The 18,692-nt window shown below is 49.7% G+C and overlaps 1 protein-coding gene across 1 annotated transcript in view; it reads left to right on the top strand.

Moving 5' to 3' along the window:
- The window catches only part of LOC311316035 (partitioning defective 3 homolog), a gene marked incomplete at its 3' end in the record, with an annotated part of 169,352 nt that overhangs the window by 51,591 nt on the left and 99,069 nt on the right, over window positions 1–18,692 (top strand). The window contains exons 3-5 of the mRNA XM_084446776.1: window positions 11,988–12,168; window positions 14,596–14,780; window positions 16,108–16,251. Of these exons, the coding sequence (XP_084302902.1) occupies window positions 11,988–12,168; window positions 14,596–14,780; window positions 16,108–16,251 (510 nt within the window). The remainder of the gene's footprint in view (window positions 1–11,987; window positions 12,169–14,595; window positions 14,781–16,107; window positions 16,252–18,692) is intronic.

The raw sequence follows: 18,692 nt of genomic DNA, 5'->3' as shown, positions 1-18,692 counted from the left end.
TATTACAGCGCGAGCCCGACCCCGAGCAAGCGCTCGGCTCCTCTCCCCAGACGCTGAACAGAACGGGCCCTGTGTCCTTTTAATAAACGGGCGCCCAAGGCCGGAGGGAGGGACGTCTTCATCCTGCGCTGTCTTTCAGCTGAAACTCTGCAGATGTAATATCAGTGGATTTGGATGGATCAGTGGAGTTGGTTTAATAAAAAAATAAAAAAATCCGTTTCATACTTTATTTGGCATGGACAGTGTACAAAACAGATTGAAACAATGTCAGGGATGAAACGTCTTGTACCAGAAGTAGCCAACGTGCTAAACTTTCCTGTCTCAGTTGTCACCGATGTGGTGAATTAGAGGCGTGCCTCTTATCCAAAACAGCCTTTTCTACTGAGCTGTTTCCAGTCAGTCCAGAGATGTTGCTAGCCGCTAGCGTCCTCTGACCTTGGGTGACTCAATATATCATGTATCATTCACCGAAGGACGTCTCCAGAGCCAAAGACATCTCCACGAAAAGACAATACCCACAGTGTGTTCTGTGCGTGTGTGTGTGTGTCCAGCGGACTAAACTATTCTCATTTCTCTCTCTCCATCCCGGTCTCGCTGCTGTCGGTGCCGTCTCCTCCTCCCCGGACTCTGACCATGCAGGTAAGTCGTTCTCCAGCTCTGCCCCGGATCAGGGCTTAGTCCAGCTGTCACTCCGGGGGAGAATCTCCACAGGGCCCAATTACCTCTGGGTCCTACGTGGACGATACAGAGTCCAGTTTTCACCAGTCCCTCCGGGCGACGGTCCTGACCTTCAGCTAGGCTGTTAGTAGAGGGTTAGAGCAGAACTACTGACCGGGAGGTTGGTCGGTGGAGAGAGGAGGTGTTGGAACAGACTGTTTTGATTAGGACTGATGGGACTGAAGCTCACTATCCTCTGTTACTTCTGTATAAACTGTAGAACCGGCCGATTCACTTGAGCTTGACGAGGGACAGCTGAGTTTTTGTTGACGTTTTGTTGACAGACTGTTGTGAAGAAGAAATTCTGTAAAAGACAAGAAAAAGTATTTCAGTCCCCCACTCCTCCCTATGCCAAAGCGCGCGTGCATGCACACACACACACACACACACACACACACACACACACTTATTTTCACACACACAAACATCATGAACCCACAAAAATATGACTCCCCCCCCCCCCCGCTCCCCCAGTCACACACACACACGCAACATCATGAACCCACACAAACATGACCTCACACACACACACACACACACACACCCTCCTGTGAAACCCATCTCTGTGTGCTCTGCCTGCCCCATATGTGCCGTGGGGCCCCGTGTGTCCGTCTGGTAGATTTGCGAGCGACTCCTGGACACAGCCCTGTGATGTGACAGCTTCATCGGGGCCCGGCTCTGCTCTGCTTATCAGGGTTTAATTGGGGTTGGGGGGCCCCTGGCTCTGGGGGCCTGAGGTGCTGAGAGGAGAAGAGACGTGCTGATGTATGGTGGGGCCCGGTGGACGGGCTTCTCACGGCCCTCTCTGGTCCACTCTCAGAGGGGAGGGAGGGAAGAACCTCCACACATCAACCCGATGAGAAGAACCCCCCCCCCCCCCCAAAATACATACAAATACATCAGCTCTGTTATGGAGAATGAGAAGGAAGCCCGCATTCTTCCATGGAGACGTCATCAAAGGTTCTTGGTAGTTCGGGGGCCACGCTTAATCAACTGTTTGTCTTAGTAACAGCCTCAGCCTCGTCTCACAGCGACAGCCCGTGAGATCTTCTCAACGGCCACCACCTCTCCGATTTCACTCGGGGATCCGGCCGGCGAGAATCGACACTCGGAAACCAATTTGCGGAGCGATCTCCGGCCCGTCCCAACTGCCCCTCTCTCAGTGCCCCCCACGTCAACCCAACACATTTATCACGGTCTGTCAGGACCTCCGACGAGAGCCTAATCTCCTCAGAGATAGCCCCCCCTACTCGAAGCTTAATATTTCCTAATCCAAATACGGCCCGAGTCATGAAACCAAGGAGAAGTAATTACCGCCGGGCGCTGTCCGGTTTGTGACAGCATCAGCAGAAACTATAATTTCTCATTAACCAACTGTCACTCCTTGACTTCTTTCCTCCCGGGTGTTCAATTACTGATAAGTCCTGTCTAGGAGGTCCTCAGAGAGGTGGGTTCCTCCCTAGGACACCTTATCTGACTGTAGGACCTGTTGGTTATTTGGAATTTGTGTCGTCTTCATCCAGAAGGCGGCCGGCTAAAAGGGACATTTGGATGTTGCTCTGAAATGACTTGGCTGGACAGGACAGTTGCTCTGTGCTCGGGTTCGACCGGCTGGCTGTCAGCGTGGCCCAGTTGAGTGGTGCTCCTCAGCCTGAGCGCTACTCCTCAAGGTCACAGTAGAGGAGCGTTTCCAGATGATTCTTCTTCGTTAGGCAGGCGGTGTTGTCAGGGGGCTGTGGTGTTGCTGGGAGATGAGAGCAGAGGGAGAGAGGAGGCTTGGGGGTCTATACTGGGGAGCCCCCCCCCCCCCTTTCTAATCTTTCCCTCTCTCTCTCTCTCCTTCATTCTTTAACTCATTGCCGGCACTCTCTCTCTCTCTCTCTCCATCTCTCTCTCTATCTCTCTCTCTCCCTCCCTCCCTCTCTCTCTCTCTCTCTCTCTCTCTCTCTCTCTCTCTCTCTCTCTCTCTCTCCCTCTCTCTATCTCCACCCCCCCTCTCTCTCTTCCTCTCTACCTCCCTCCCTCTCTCTCTCTCTCTCTCTCTCTCTCTCTCTCTCTCTCTCTCTCTCCCTCTCTCTATCTCCACCCCCCCCTCTCTCTCTTCCTCTCTACCTCCCTCCCTCTCTCTCTCTCTCTCTCTCTCTCTCTCTCTCTCTCTCTCTCTCTCCCTCCCTCTCTCTCCCTCCCTCTCTCTCTCTCTCTCTCTCTCTCTCTCTCTCTCTCCCTCCCTCTCTCTCTCTCTCTCTCTCTCTCTCTCTTCCGGGACAGGGAAATGCTGAGCTGTAAGGGGAGAGGTGTGGCTCAGGGGAGTGGTCCACTCTAGACGATGTCTGATGAAACACACCTACCTTCTCTCTCTCTTTCTATCTTCTTGTCTCTACCCTATCTCTCTCCTCCTGCTCGCCTGCACTCTTTCTCTCTCTTTCTCTCTCTCTCTCTCCATCTTTTTCTAATGTTCTCTCATCTCTGTTTGGAGTTGTTTAAAACGCGGGGGCCTATTGTTTCCCTTTGCTCTCGTCCCTCTGGTGTTGCAGTGTGAATCAAAGTAGAAGGTTACTCAATGCCTGGCTGAGCTTAGCCAGCTGTATTGGAATGACACACACGCACACACACGCACACACTTGTCCTAGCCAAAGTGATGACATTTCAGGCCGAAGGCCACCCAACTCTCTTCGTTATGGTTGTTCCCAAGCAGCCAAATGTTCTCTGGATAGATGTTATGAAGAAACACTTCTGTTTCTTGCTTCACTTTGCACGTAACTGTCTTTCTTTTTCCTTCGTTAAGTTTTTGGCAAAGGTCTCAGCTGAGCTCGTTAGAAGAGTAGAGAGGACAGAGCAACACACATGGCTTTTCCATTTCCTGGTTAGGTCTCCGAGGTTAGACAAACAAGTATCTGTTTACCGAATAAAAACAAGCGCTCGGCCCGTTTCCCTACCAGGCTAGGGGTCAGAGGTCACCGCGCCTACCCAGGGTACCGTTGTTGGAGTGGCATGTTTTTGATAAACTCGCTACAACCCTGGATAACGTGTAGGAAAAACAAGCTACTAAGGAGTGTGAGGGGAGGAATGAATCACAGAGGTTGAGAGAGAGGGGAGGGATGATTCCATAGTGGAACAGAGGTTATGGGTACATAACAGAGGTTATGGGTACATCATAAAGATTCTCCTACTTGTGATTTAGGCTCTAATGGATTTGTGGGGAAGCCAGGGGCCGTATTCGCAGCACATTTTATCTTACCACTAAGACTAATAAAGAGCAGTACAACTTCCAAACTTCCTAGCTAAGAGTTTTCTCTTAAAACCTATTCACTCAGCTGCTGAGACCAACTTTAACTAAGGAATTGGGAGAAGGGCATGGCTGACCTCATTGCTATGGATGATTTTGTGTTTGATGAACGAGCGTACTTCCTGTGTGTATCCCACAGTGATTGGCTGATTGGGGCTGCGTCTCTCTCTGTGCTTTTGCCATAGAAATAGTGTAGAAGGAGATATAATTCTGCCATATTCAAACACAGATTTTTATTAAATAAAAATGTAGGCTGTCACTGATTAAACATGAAACCAAGAATAATATACTGACTAATAAATTACGTTCAGCTAATTATCTGCCTCTTGCATGTCTGCATCGCGTAAACAATTTCTGGTTTGGTGTAATATTCTACTGACAGTGACTGTGTTTTCCTTGTGGCCAAGTAGTGTAGAACCTTGATCTGTGTTATTGGATTGGTTCTGTTTGGTGGTGAAGTGATTGCATCCCTCACTACTGTAGCTCTACTACGATCATAACACCCTCCTTAAGGCAAAACCTTTTTTGAAGCTCTGTATCGTTCAGTGTCTCCAAAATGTTGAGGCGATGACTAGGTGGTTTGTCGGCAGCAGCCATGTTGGGATTGTTTGTGACTCGGTAGTGATTCAGGGGTCCTTTGACTCCCCCTAACTTCTCACAGACCAAGGAGCTGGTTAAAGCGTTAAAACGCAGACCAAAAATGTAGGAGTCCTAAAATTAGGAGTGACACGCACTATTTTTAAGAGTTTCTCCTAAATCAGCAAGTTAAGAGCTTTTTGTGAATGCGCCTCCAGAGCTGTAGAGACTGACCTCGGTAACTACTGTTGGATAGTTCCTACTGAACCTTATTAGATGGTCACTAGTAATGTGTGCAGGATAGACGCTCAAACGGTCAACTGCCATTCTGTAGCCACCTCTACGAGGGCGCAGGGCAGCGCTCTTTTCACTCACAGCTCGGATTTGGTGCCGCAACGGTGGGATGAGTTCCCCTCCACTGTCATGGCGGCGGAGTCCCTACCCATCTTTCGCAGGCGACCCAAGACCGATCTGATCTATTCACAGAACACCTGGGCTCCTCCTCCACTGACCTCTGACCTCTCCACCACGGTTTCTCACTGTTTCCAAGTTTTACTTCAGCTTTTGGTACATGGGCAGTGAGAGATGTTCAGTAGTGGGCATGAGAACAAACAAACACACAAAAAAGCCCCACCATCCCTCACCCTAACTCCCCCCCCTTCACCTAACTCCCCCCCTGCCCCACCATCCCTCACCCTAACTCCCCCCCTGCCCCACCATCCCTCACCCTAACTCCACCCCCTTCCCCTAACCCCCCCTGCCCCACCATCCCTCACCCTAACTCCCACCATGCCCCCTAACCCCCCCCCCCTGCCCCACCATGCCCCCTAACTCCCCCCCTGCCCCACCATCCCTCACTCTAACTCCCCCCCTGCCCCACCATGCCCCCTAACTCCCCCCTGCCCCAACCTGCCACCCTAACTCCCCCCCTGCCCCACCATGCCCCCTATTCCCCCCCTGCCCCACCATGTCACTCTAACTCCCCCCCTGCCCCACCATGCCCCCTAACTCCCCCCTGCCCCAACCTGCCACCCTAACTCCCCCCCTGCCCCACCATGCCCCCTATTCCCCCCCTGCCCCACCATGTCACTCTAACTCCCCCCCTGCCCCAACCTGCCACCCTAACTCCCACCATGCCCCCTAACTCCCCCCCTGCCCCACCATGCCCCCTAACTCCCCCCCTGCCCCACCATGCCCCCTAACTCCCACCATGCCCCCTAACTCCCCCCCCTGCCCCACCATGCCCCCTAACTCCCCCCCTGCCCCACCATGCCCCCTAACTCCCCCCCTGCCCCACCATGCCCCCTAACTCCCCCCCCTGCCCTAACATGCCCCCTAACTCCCACCATGCCCCCTAACTCCCCCCCCTGCCCCACCATGCCCCCTAACTCCCCCCCTGCCCCACCATGCCCCCTAACTCCCCCCCCTGCCCTAACATGCCCCCTAACTCCCCCCCTGCCCCACCATGCCCCCTCACTCCCCCCCTGCCCCACCATGCCCCCTAACTCCCCCCCCTGCCCCACCATGCCCCCTAACTCCCCCCCTGCCCCACCATACCACAATTTTAACTGTATGTTTCATGTTATGTTTTGTATGAATGTGTTGGGTATTGCATGACTGAATGTGTCTTATGTCCTTTTATGGACCCCAGGAAGATAAGCGGTTGCCAAGGTGATCCATACAATAAACAATAGACTGTAGAAATTTTGAAATGAAATGTAGCCTACTTAATGTACTTAATGTCTAAAACGCAAATGTTGATACAGTATCTAACTTAGGAAGATGCTGGGTTTATGGTTTGGGTTCAGAGTACTGGGGAGCAATGGCTCGGAACCAAGATATGAAGAAGCGTAGTGAAAGCCACATGGATAGAAGAACGCAGACCCAATATGTCTGGATGATTAATCTGCTCTATTGCGTAATCTCACAGCAGATCTGAAGCATGATGTTCAGTAACTTTGTGTGTCTGTGTGATTCTCTCCAGGGAATAAGAACCTGTGTTAATGACTAAACACCCACCATCTGGCTGCTGCTAAGACAGGCACCCACAATGCATGTTCCTGACTTACACACACACACACACTCACACACTCTCTTACACACACACACACACACACACACACACACACACACACACACACTAACACACTCTCTCTTACACACACGCACACACACACACACACAAACACACACACACACATGCATGCATGCGCGTGCGCACACACACACACTCACACACTCTCTCTTACACACACGCACACACACACACACACACAAACACACACACACACACACACACACATGCATGCATGCGCGTGCGCACACACACACACACACTCACACACTCTCTCTTACACACACACACACACACACACACACACACACACACACACACACACACACGCACACACACACACAGGGACTCCAACATAAATGCAACTAGTTATTCCTGAGCGTTTCCTTTTCCTGTGTGTGTGAAGTGGACCCCAGCAGCCTTCAGGTTCTCTGTCTGACTACTCTGCTGATTCCTGAGTGAAGCTTCAACACGGTGTTCTTCACAAACCTCTCAGCCCTGCACAGGCATGTCTGAGGGCACCACACAGCCCTGCACAGGCATGTCTGAGGGCACCACACAGCCCTGCACAGGCATGTCTGAGGGCACCACACAGCCCTGCACAGGCATGTCTGAGGGCACCACACTGCCCTGCCCTTCAAACACGCTATTAACATCTTCCTCTGCTTCAAAATCACAAGTTTGTTAATTGAGCCACACACACACACACACACACACACAAACACACAGAAATTGAGACTCAACCGGTATTGATACCAATCAACCGGTATGTGTTGATTGGATTGAGAAACTGTTGATGGAGGTGAACAGGGTTATTTAGCCTAAATGTGATTAGGCCTAATACACTGATGCTAGTTAGCGGTTAGCAGCTAGCAGTTAGCGGTTAGCAGTTAGCAGTTAGCTAGCTCTACTTTTTCGATAGGCACAGGCAATCCTCGCCTTACCAAAAGGGATTCCACTCTCCTCCGTTCTGATGGTGGGATGGCCGGCTGCGTATGTAAAGCTGTGACACAAGTGTGAGTGTTTCTACACAGAGGAAATCTTGGTGTGTTAATTGAAGCCGTTGCCTGACTCCTCACCTGGGTTTGTAACGGTGGTGGTGTGTAAAAAAAAAAACACATTCGTCCAGAGTGTGTTTTAAGTCAACCAGCAGATGCGGGCCTGCGGTAATTAGAGAGAGAACATTTCAGATTGCCCTTAATGAAAGAGGAGACAAAAAATAAGATATGCATGGTTATAATGTGCATTATGTACATAAATGTATATATGCAGGTGTGCTTCTATACATGGAAATGAATCAAATCCATAGCAACGCGCGTTCCTCTTTCTTCCCTGCGTGGTTCTCTTGTCTCTAATTCATTCGTCTCTCAGTCAGAACAAGTCCCGCTCTCCACATGTTTTCTATTGTGTCCATTAAGTGAAATGGATAGGGGGCCATTAATGTTTAACTCTACTGAGAGAAGCTACACTTAGAATGTAATCATACGTCTTGAGTAAGCGGGGGCCTGTGTGTGTGTGTGTGTGTGTGTGTGTGTGTGTGTGTGTGTGTGTGTGTGTGTGGGGGTCCATGTTTCCAGGGCTGCTGGGTCAATGCCAGTATTAAATGTAGCGACATCACAACTCTCTCACTCTTCTCATCACGGTTGCAGTGGGAGTGTGGGGTTACACACACACACACACGTCTTTCAAGGAGGCATCCAATCTCACCTGCACCCACCCGACATCTCACACAGGCCTCAGTGGGTAAATCTGTCAGGCCGACATCGCTCGCAGGGGCAGATTAGGCTGTATAAACCTGACATGACGTCTGTCCACAGCCATGTGGGTTTGGAGCGGTCTGGAGAGCTGGCACGGCGTCGGGCCGATGGCAGGTCAGGTCTTCTCATGTCACTGAACAAACAGAGCTGGGAGAGCCCAGCACAGAGACCCCAGCTCTACACCGGTACCAGTGTTAATAGTTTTCACTACGTCTGTAGATCCATTACACCTGTACATTGGTCAGGGGGCCGGCGGATCCCATTTCCCACCTTTCAAATGTTACTCCACCTTCTCAGGGGCCTAACGGGTTTGTTTTGCTCCTAGTTAGCGTTACTTCAGCGTTTCTCCCTAAACGATGTTGCTGTACTTTAAAAAAAAAAGTATAAAACCATACTTATGCTTTATTACATGTGTCACGTTGAGGTTTTGAGTAGTTTTATTTGGCCGAGAGGAGAGGAGGGTAGGCTAGTGTGTGTTCTGGCAGCTGTGTGGGCCGGAGGGTCTGGCCGCTCTCTGCCCGGCTGACCGCTCTCTGCCCGGCTGACCGCTCTGCTCTCACCTCTCTACCCGGCACAGGTTGGCCCTGACCACAAGGCCCCTGGTTGGCCCTGACCACAAGGCCCCTGGTTGGCCCTGACCACAAGGCCCCTGGTTGGCCTTGACCACAAGGCCCCTGGTTGGCCCTGACCACAAGGCCCCTGGTTGGGCCCACCGCTGGCCGCTGCCCACGGCCACAGAGAGCCTCCTGTTGAAAGAACGCCGGGCAGTCTGTCGAACGATGGTGCTTCATTTGCAGACGGAATACAAGATTTTCAGCTAGCTAGGATTCAGTAGATCTGATATCGAGAGGGCTGAAGGAACATTACATGTGCAAACGGAATGTGACGAGCCGAATATTACGCAGGCGTTGATACGCGCACAGTCCTTCATTTTAATTACCTTGAGTAGAACGCTGTAATAATGATTTGTGCTCAGAGTCCAGGACATTACTGTTGCCTTTGAACGATCTGCTGTGTTGACTCTGATTTACGAGGGAACTGACAGAGCTTCGCTGATGGGGCGCAGACGGAGTGATTGTGTTACGTTCAAATAACTCCCGCAGGATTAATTCCTTTGGCGAGACCCTTGGTTCCCTTTGATGGCCCTGGCTGACATCTTTTTGTTCTTGGTTGTGTTACAGGACTAATTTATATTCCCAGGAAAAGACTGTTGACAGAAGTACTGAGCTGAAACCCTTCAATTTAGTTTCTTTTTTTTTCATCAGTCATCAGGGAGGTGTTGAGTCCAAGATCGCTTATGAGTTCCCTGAAACATATTCTCTCTCTCTCTCTCTCTCTCTCTCTCTCTCTCTCTCTGTCTCTCTCTGTCTGTCTGTCTGTCTGTCTGTCTGTCTGTCTGTCTCTCTCTCTCCCTCTCTCTCTCACACTCACTCACTCTCCTTCTCTCTCCCTCTCTCTCTCTCTCTCTCTCTCTCTGTCTCTCTGTCTCTCTCTCTGTCTGTCTGTCTGTCTCTCTCTCTCTCTCTCTCCTTCTATCTCTCCCTCTCTCTTTCACACTCTCACTAATTCCTTCTCTCTCATTCTCACTCTCTCTCTCACACACACACACACACACACACAGCCTCTCAGGGCAGCCAACACACACTTTCTACACACGTTTTGCTTTTCCTTAGGGAAGACCACCCCTGTTGATTGTGTGTGTGTGTGTGTGTGTGTGTGTGTGTGTGTGTGTGTGTGCGCGTGCGTGCGCGTGTGAAGGCCGATGGCGGTAATTCTCCTATGTCAGTGTCAGGTCTGCGCTTGTCAACACAGGTAGCAATTAGCTGTGAGAAAGAGGTGTTTTCCTCCAGGGGCCACGGCTCCTCAGTGTCTCCGACCCACCAGGCCCCACCAGCCACCCAGACCCCCGGACCCCCGTGTGTTTATACCCCACAACTCAGTTACCATGATTAGAGCAACCAAACACTAACAACCAGAGAGCCCGGGGATTCGAACTAGCAGTTGCGTTTTTTTTCGCCGGACAGGAGTCTTTTTTTTTTTTTAAACATGGTTATTTGACATGCATCTTGATGCTATCGCTGATCTTTTGACGTGGTTTTAGATGTCTATCTGATAGCCATGACACATTTTGGAGACGTGTGGGCCACTATTTTTGATACAGGTATGTGACATACACCCCCAGTAGACCACTTTATAATTGCCACCAGATGGATGGTGAGACTTTCTGAAACAGGGGAAAGTCTTATTCTGTCTCCGGTATATTTTTGCGCCCGCAGAGACATAACCGTGGGAACGCGTTTTGCTGACTCAGTTTTGCGTCGTTATAATTAGGATGTATTCTGTTGGAGAGCACTTTTGCAGTGACACATTCTCTCTCTCTCTCTCTCTCTCTCTCTCTCTCTCTCTCTTACTCACACACACACACAAACGCGCACTCGCGCACACACACACACACACTGGACAACACACACAAATTCTACTCAAATGCACACGCCCACGTCTGTACCGCCTTGAGCGGCCCATCTACGAAGCACCTCTTGACCTTTGACCGGCTGCTTTGACCTTTACCGGCCCTGCGAGCGCGCGGCGACCCCAGGTGAAGCCGGGCTCTAATGGAGTTCTAATGTCGTATGAGTTCTGTGTTTATGGCATGCAGGGGGGGCTGATGGGAGATTGAGTTTTCCAGGTCCCTGACCGTGCCCTCTAGGGCTTGTTAGGCTCACCGGGCCGTCTGCCCGACATGCTATAAAACCACAGGGGGCCGAGCCCTATAGCTGGCTTAATGCGCTGGAACAACGCGGAGTCAATCCCAGAGTGGGCTGCATAGAAGTTCATAAAAAATAAACTACAGTACCCACTAGCAGATGGACATTGACGGCATGTTATCGTCCCCTCGGCCTATGGGTTTTTGTAGCTCTGTTATGGGTATAGGGGTTCAGGGGCGATGTGCTGGAGAGGCAGGTTTGCCCCCAGGCCAGGTACAGTGTGCATACTGGGTGGAATATGTATTTAATGTGGCAGCGTGTGATGAACTCTAACTGTAATATCCCTTGCCATGGGTTTTTATCCTTCCCCTCGTAGACTGAGTTGCTAACTCAAGCCAGCTGAAAAGACACACACGCACACACACACACACACACACACACAAAAGGCACTGGATTTGAGAGTTATGGCATGAATATCATATTTAATCAACTTGAGAGGCTATAGGGAATTGATAAGCCCTCCATAGGATAAGAGCTTTGAAGATACGTAGAGAAAGACATGCTTTCAGAGAGGAGAGGAAAAGACGAGTGGGGATTCAATGAGCGCTTCAAAGTCTAAAGGCATCATGGGAAATTAAGGACTAAATCAAAGCACAGGTGGTGGAATGTGGGATTCATATTAACTTCAACCCAATACATATGTTTATTATGTTTAATGATTCTAACGGTGACGTCCTCCGATATAGAAATGTGCTGTGCTGTTAGAACGAGGCTGTCTTGTCAAAATCGAGCCAGTATCCACCCACCCACGGCCAGTCTCGTTCTAGCATGTCAACGCCTCCCCCTCCTCCTCCCCTCCCTCTCTCCGCCAGCTGGTGGCGGTGTACGAGGAGCAGGACCCCCACCACGGCGGCGACGGCACCAGCGCCAGCTCCACGGGCACGCAGAGCCCCGACCTGTTCGCCGGCGAGCTCCAGACCAGCAACATGTCGGCCTTCCAGCCCTACCAGGCGGCCAGCGAGATCGAGGTCACCCCGTCCGCCCTGCGAACCAGTAAGTGGGCGACGGCCGGCTCACACACCTCTGGGCGCTTCCGCTGCGCCGCCGCCGCCGCCATCGCGCTGGGCATGCACCTGCCGTGTGCTTTAAAGGGATAGTCTCGAAAATCTAAAAGGTTTAAAGGTGCAGTATGCGGTTTGTGATTTGCTGTGAAAAACGCAATCGACAAAATTGCCACCCCTCCCTTCAGGCCTTCCTCCGAAGCCCCTCCTCCAAACTCTGGGAAAACAAATGACACTCGCTAGGCAGGTGGGTAGGTTGACAGGCAGGTAGGCCATCCAATCATTTCAAGGTGGCAACTCAAAATGATTGGAAAGACTTATTCCAGTCCTGTGACTTCCACAGATTACGGATTTATTTCAGTTTATTGTCAGAACACTTTATTTATTGATTGCTGTCGGGATGCATGAGAATTGAAAAAAACAAACAAACGTGCTTCTGAGCCAAACCGGATACTGCAGCTTTAAGGCTTCTCATTGAACGTGGCCAGACCTGCTAATTGGTCAGAAAAGTAGTAACCGGTCAGACGGAGCTTCCCTCTATGGGGGATCGGGCCTTTATCTCCGTTGCCCTCCACCTTTGGAAAGCCCTCCCTGACAATCTGAGGGCACCACAGACTCTGGGTTCTTTTAAGACGGGTCTAAAGACCAGTCTACTTAATTAGAACAGTGTTTGTATGAACAGTACAGTAATGTGTATATTTTATATATTAATTAACGTCTCTGTTACTATTCTGCTTATTGTTATTCTGCTATTTTTTTTAATAGCTTTGTGATTGTTTCAGCACTTTGAGTTTGTCTGACAATTAAGTTCTTTATAAATACATTGTATTTTATTATTATTATTATTTTAATTATTATTATTATTATTATTATTATTATTATTATTATTATATTATTAATATAATTATATTATGATGGAATGTTGTGAAGCCTCAAATGCTCCTTTACAATATTCCCAACACCTGTCAGCATTCCTAGTCACAGACCCTAGATGATGAAAGAGCAGTCCTACAGTATGACAGTACTTCTATAAGCAGTGTTGAGATCTGAAGCCATATATTATAGCCATATATATATTCAGTTATAATGATTTATGAGCCAGCGTCCATTGATCTGGCAGTGTTGGAGCGTTTTCACCTTAGATTGCGCAGGCGAGGTCAGTCAAGTCCTAATTGGACTTTAAGAGGAGATCTGAATATGCTGTAATGAATGTAACCTGGGCCGGTATAATTATACCTCACACAGGTCTCGATTCGAGTCCCCGATTTCCCAGTTGGAGTAATGAATTCAGCCCCTGTAGTTAATTGACGTTGCAGAATGTCTGCAGCTGAATTTTAATATTTCAGGAGAAACTTCGACCTTGCCGATTCTTATATGATAACCATTTTAATTAAATAAAACATGGAAATGGATCTTTGCCATTGTTCTCATACAACCAAAGAAGAAAAGATTTGAGATATACAGGAAAAACTAAGTGTTGTCTGGAGTCCCAGTGCAATTAACAGTATCCCAGTGCTGATTTAAGCAGTGTGATTAGTGTCAGCCAACACATGGCCTTCTGGGAGCTCTAGCTCTCGAGGCCGCAGTCTGACCAGTCAGGACAATGTGTTCTCTCCTCCCCTGCTCCCTTGAGTAACACACACACACACACACACAGTGGCTCTCATCATAACTCTGAACATGACTCTCACGCTCCTTGTGACCCTCTGTCACACACACCCACACACACACACACGCACACACACACACACACACACACACACACAGTATTTCCCATTTGGGATGAAGCCTGGTAATAAACAGACTCATCTTGCTGGCGATGTGTGTCTAAGAATACTCTGAAGCACATAGGAAGAACCACTTAAGAGACAGACATACGGTCATTCTCAGCAGCCTGGACATGGGAATCGGGCTCTTGGCATTATCAGAGGCCCAGAACTGTTTTAAACAAAATTGTAAGATTGTATTCTGTCTTTCTTGTGTGGTCTTCTGGCCTTTTGTCAGTTAAATAAGCCTGTGGGTTTTTTGGATATAGTTTGGAGGGAGGTCGGGATGTGAGTGCCTGTTTTTTTGTCCGTGTACTGGATGAACGGAAGTCTTCGTTTGTCTAATGTAAGCCTTGTGCTGTTATTCTGAGGCTATCCACTTCCACAAACGTACTTTTAGTCCAAGACTGTTGGCCGCAATATCTTTACCAAAACACCAACATATTACGAGACCATTTTATACTGACACAGTGTACTCATCCATTAGAATAGGCATACATTTTCAAAATCCTCTTCTTAACCTCATCCATTAGAATAGGCATACATTTTCAAAATCCTCTTCTTAACCTCATCCATTAGAATAGGCATGCATTTTCAAAATCCTGTTCTTAACCTCCTTTTCATATTCCATCCGGGCCAATCTCTTTCTCTAGATATGCCCCTCCATGTGCGTCGAAGCAGTGACCCCGCCCTGCTGACCATGACCATGAACGGTCCGTTCACCGAGCCCCGTGCCCAGCCTGAGGAACCGTCCAGAAAGAACCCCACCCGGTGGTCCACCACCGCAGGCTTCCTCAAGTCCCGCCAGTCCACCGGAACCAACAGCCTTGAGAGAAAGGTACCGCCGCTGCGGCTAACCGGCTAACTAGCCCTAGCATGTAATACTGTAGCTTCCTAGCAAACTTCTTAGCTAGCGGTAGCATGTAGTAGCATCCTGGCTAACGGGCTGAACTCTAGACCTACAGTAGCAGGTAGTAGCATCCAGGTTAACTGGCCATAGAAGCACTAGCACTAGTATTTGGGAGCATCATCGCTAATGCTAGTTGGGTTTCCAACATAAGCTAGTTTTCCCTAGAGGCCAAGGTCTACTTTGTATGGAGAAACGAGTAGCTATTTCTTGTAATGAAGGCAAAGCTTTACTGAAGCGTTTTCATGGGAGACTTCTGCCACGCTAGTTATTTACAGGAAGTAGTCACTTATTTAAATTGCTCTGTGATGCCACATTGGCTCACCCAAAGATGGTGGATGATAGGCTGCCTGCTCTGGGACATACCCCACTACACCGTAGGCCCATTTTAAACCACCGAGGCGGTCGCTTACTTACTGTATGCTCCATCATTTCTATCCTTTCATACCCTTGATGTTCCAAATGATTCAGTACATTGTGTCCTTGCATTAAAACTTGTTTCCTCTCTTCCATTGTACTATATCAGCCAGTTGAATTACGGATTTCTCTGGCACATTTCACACAAAGAATGCTATTCAGTACATGTAGGCTACTGCACATCCACTTAGCAGGGCTCCCAACAACCATACATCACAGATGTCTGACTGTTTATGTAAGAAGTGAACCAAGGAATCCGTCCAGCGTCCATAGGGAACAGTAATCACTCATTCTGTTTTCTCCTGATGAGTTTACGGTACCTGGATGTGTAGGTATCCTCAGTTCTTTTCCATGAGTTTCCCTGTTTATTCTACAGCAGAGAACAAATGACCATCTCAAACAAAGTCCCATCTAAATCTCTATTGATTTGAGCTACTTCTGTAACGTATTCATCCCGGTGCTTCACATCAGTACATCTGTTTCAAAGCTGAAATAAAGGAAATGGAAATGGCACCAAAACACAGCCCTGTGAGACACCCCACAGCCCTGTGAGACACCCCACAGCTCTTGTGTACAGTTTAACGCATATATAAAGCTTTGACCGAAGTTGGAAGTAATATTCTGTTACCAGCTGAATGAGTTTTACAGATGGCCAGTCAGTATGTCGCTCATTCAGAATATAGATATTGTTTACATTGGAGTCCGTCCCTCTCTTTGGCTAATGGATGTCTAGTGGACTGTATTTCCAAAGGGAAACACCGTATGACATTTTACGATACCGTGTATTCAGTTTCCTAAGTTTTTCTTATATATAATGTGTTAATGTATTTTTTTTTTCCAGGGTAAAGGTCTGGACACGTACCGGAGTCTGCCCAGGGACGCCGGCACCTGGACCAATCAGAGGGAGTTCCAGAGGGAGACGGCGCGCTCCTCGCTGAGCGCCAACCACCCCATGGTGGACCGGTGGCTGGAGAGACAGGATCAGGTAGGGGGGGGAGTACACACACACACACACACACACACGTACACATGCACGCACGCGCACTCACACACACACACACACACACACACACACATATACAGTACACACACACATACACGTAGTCTCTGCGTACGGAGACAGGCTGTTGAATGAAGGGGTTAAAGAGGGCGGGTCCTGTTGAATGAAGGGGTTAAAGAGGGCGGGGCCTGTTGAATTAAAGGGTTAAAGAGGGCGGGTCCTGTTGAATGAAGGGATTAAAGAGGGCGGGGCCTGTTGAATGAAGGGATTAAAGAGGGCGGGTCCTGTTGAATGAAGGGGTTAAAGAGGGCGGGTCCTGTTGAATGAAGGGGTTAAAGAGGGCGGGTTCTGTTGAATGAAGGGGTTAAAGAGGGCGGGTCCTGTTGAAGGAAGGGGTTAAAGAGGGCGGGTCCTGTTGAATGAAGGGGTTAAAGAGGGCGGGTCCTGTTGAATGAAGGGATTAAAGAGGGCAGGGCCTGTTGAATGAAGGGGTTAAAGAGGGCGGGTCCTGTTGAAGGAAGGGGTTAAAGAGGGCGGGGCCTGCTGAATGAAGGGGTTAAAGAGGGCAGGTCCTGTTGAATGAAGGGGTTAAAGAGGGCGGGTCCTGTTGAATGAAGGGTTTAAAGAGGGCGGGTCCTGTTGAAGGAAGGGGTTAAAGAGGGCGGGTCCCTGCGTATGGACGACCCGCAAACGTCCTCTGGACCGCCGCCGTCCGCCCGGCGCTGAACAACCGCGTTAGCTGACAGGACGAGTTCAGCAGTTCATCTGTCCGTGTGCTGGGGGTGGGTGTGTGTGTGTGTGTGTGTGTGTGTGTGTGTAGTGTGTCTCTCTGTGTGTGTGTCTGCGTGTACGGCGAGGCAGGAGAATGCGTGAGAGCGTGTGCGTGGAACCCCCAAGTCGGAGATTTTTGTGCGTCTGTGTTACATTTGTATGTGTCTGTGTCAGATTTGTGTGCGTCTGTGTTAGATGCCTCAGAACGACCCCCAGTTCAAGGCTCGGGATATCTCCCGCTCTGATGACATACAACTTCACATCTGACTTCTGACTCACATCTGGCGGCGACACAGGGCTGATATTCAAAGAACCACCCACCCGATTAATCATCCGTGCCTCAACAGACATCTAGGAGGTCTGTCGCAATACCTACGCTTTGTTTTCAGCCCTTCAAATAATTGTTGATTTTTTTTTTTCTCTCCGGAGGGATGTCGGAACCCTGGGAAAGGTTCTGCCGCTCCCGCCACGGAACGTCTTGCGAAAGCGTATTTATTTCCAGGAAAAACTAGATTATCGACCGGCTCACTGAGCTTGGAGGTGTGAGGGGATACATCCCCCCCCCCCCACCCCCCGTGGTGGCGAAATCAACGTTCAATTCCGGCGGAGCCCGAAGTCGTCCATTTTGGCGTAGCCATGGCAACGTGCGGAGTGCAGGGAGACCTGTGGGTGGGTTTTAATGAGAGTCAGCTGGGTGTGTGAGAGCAGCATGTTAATGACACGCTGCCTCTGACTGGAACTACCTGATGAGGGCGTGTGTCTGTCTGTCGACTGCACTGCACTGTGGGTAAGATAGGTGTGTGTGTGTGCGTGCACATGTGCGCCCACGTGTGTTGACAGTAAGTCGATGCATGTTTCGTATTTGTGCTCGCCTGGCGCATCCGGCCGTGCGTGCGTGACAGCTGACAAACTCGCTCATAGTGAACTCACTTGCAAATCGACCAATTAAAACCCAACCGTGTAAACTCTGACTGCAGACAGTCTCCTTCCCAGCCTGTCAGTCCAGTCAGCTCCTGACGTGAGAGGATCATCCTCCCCCTCCACCAAAAGCCCTCCTAGACACCCCTGCCCCCACCCCCGCCCCCACCCCCACCCCCAGCCACTCTGAGGACAGGCTACAGCTCTGGCTGTTTGTTTCAAGATGTGGGGCGGGTCTGACTGCACCCTGCATCCCTCCCACCCCCACCGGGAGAGTATAGCACTGTAGCAGCACACAGTGGATAGTGTTGGTTGTGTGTGTGTGTGTGTGTGTGTGTGTGTGTGTGTGTGTGTGTGTGTGTGTGTGTGTGTGTGTGTGTGTGTGTGTGAGTGAGTGAGTGAGTGAGTGAGTGAGTGAGTGAGTGAGTGAGTGAGTGAGTGAGTGAGTGAGTGAGTGACAGACAATGGCCTGGAGTTGGCCTCAGTCTCCAGCCCTGCAGACGAGAGAGGAGGGTTAGGGTTAGCTAACCTTAACCCTAACCCTAACTTCCCCCTCCCTACACTAGCTGTACTTACCTGACTGGTATACATGCTGACACACACATACATACACACACCCAGTAATGAATCAATAAAGTTTAAATAAATGTCTCATCTATCTACTTTATGAACACAATTTGAACCGAAACATATTGAAATACTGAATAAGGCTTGGTTCAGATACAGTCAAGTCAGCA

The sequence above is a fragment of the Borostomias antarcticus genome (assembly GCF_949987555.1).
Source record: "Borostomias antarcticus genome assembly, chromosome: 12".
Classification (NCBI taxonomy): Eukaryota; Metazoa; Chordata; class Actinopteri; order Stomiiformes; family Stomiidae; genus Borostomias; species Borostomias antarcticus.
The sequence above is the reverse complement of the archived record's forward strand: the minus strand, read 5'-3'. Positions and strand labels throughout refer to the sequence as shown.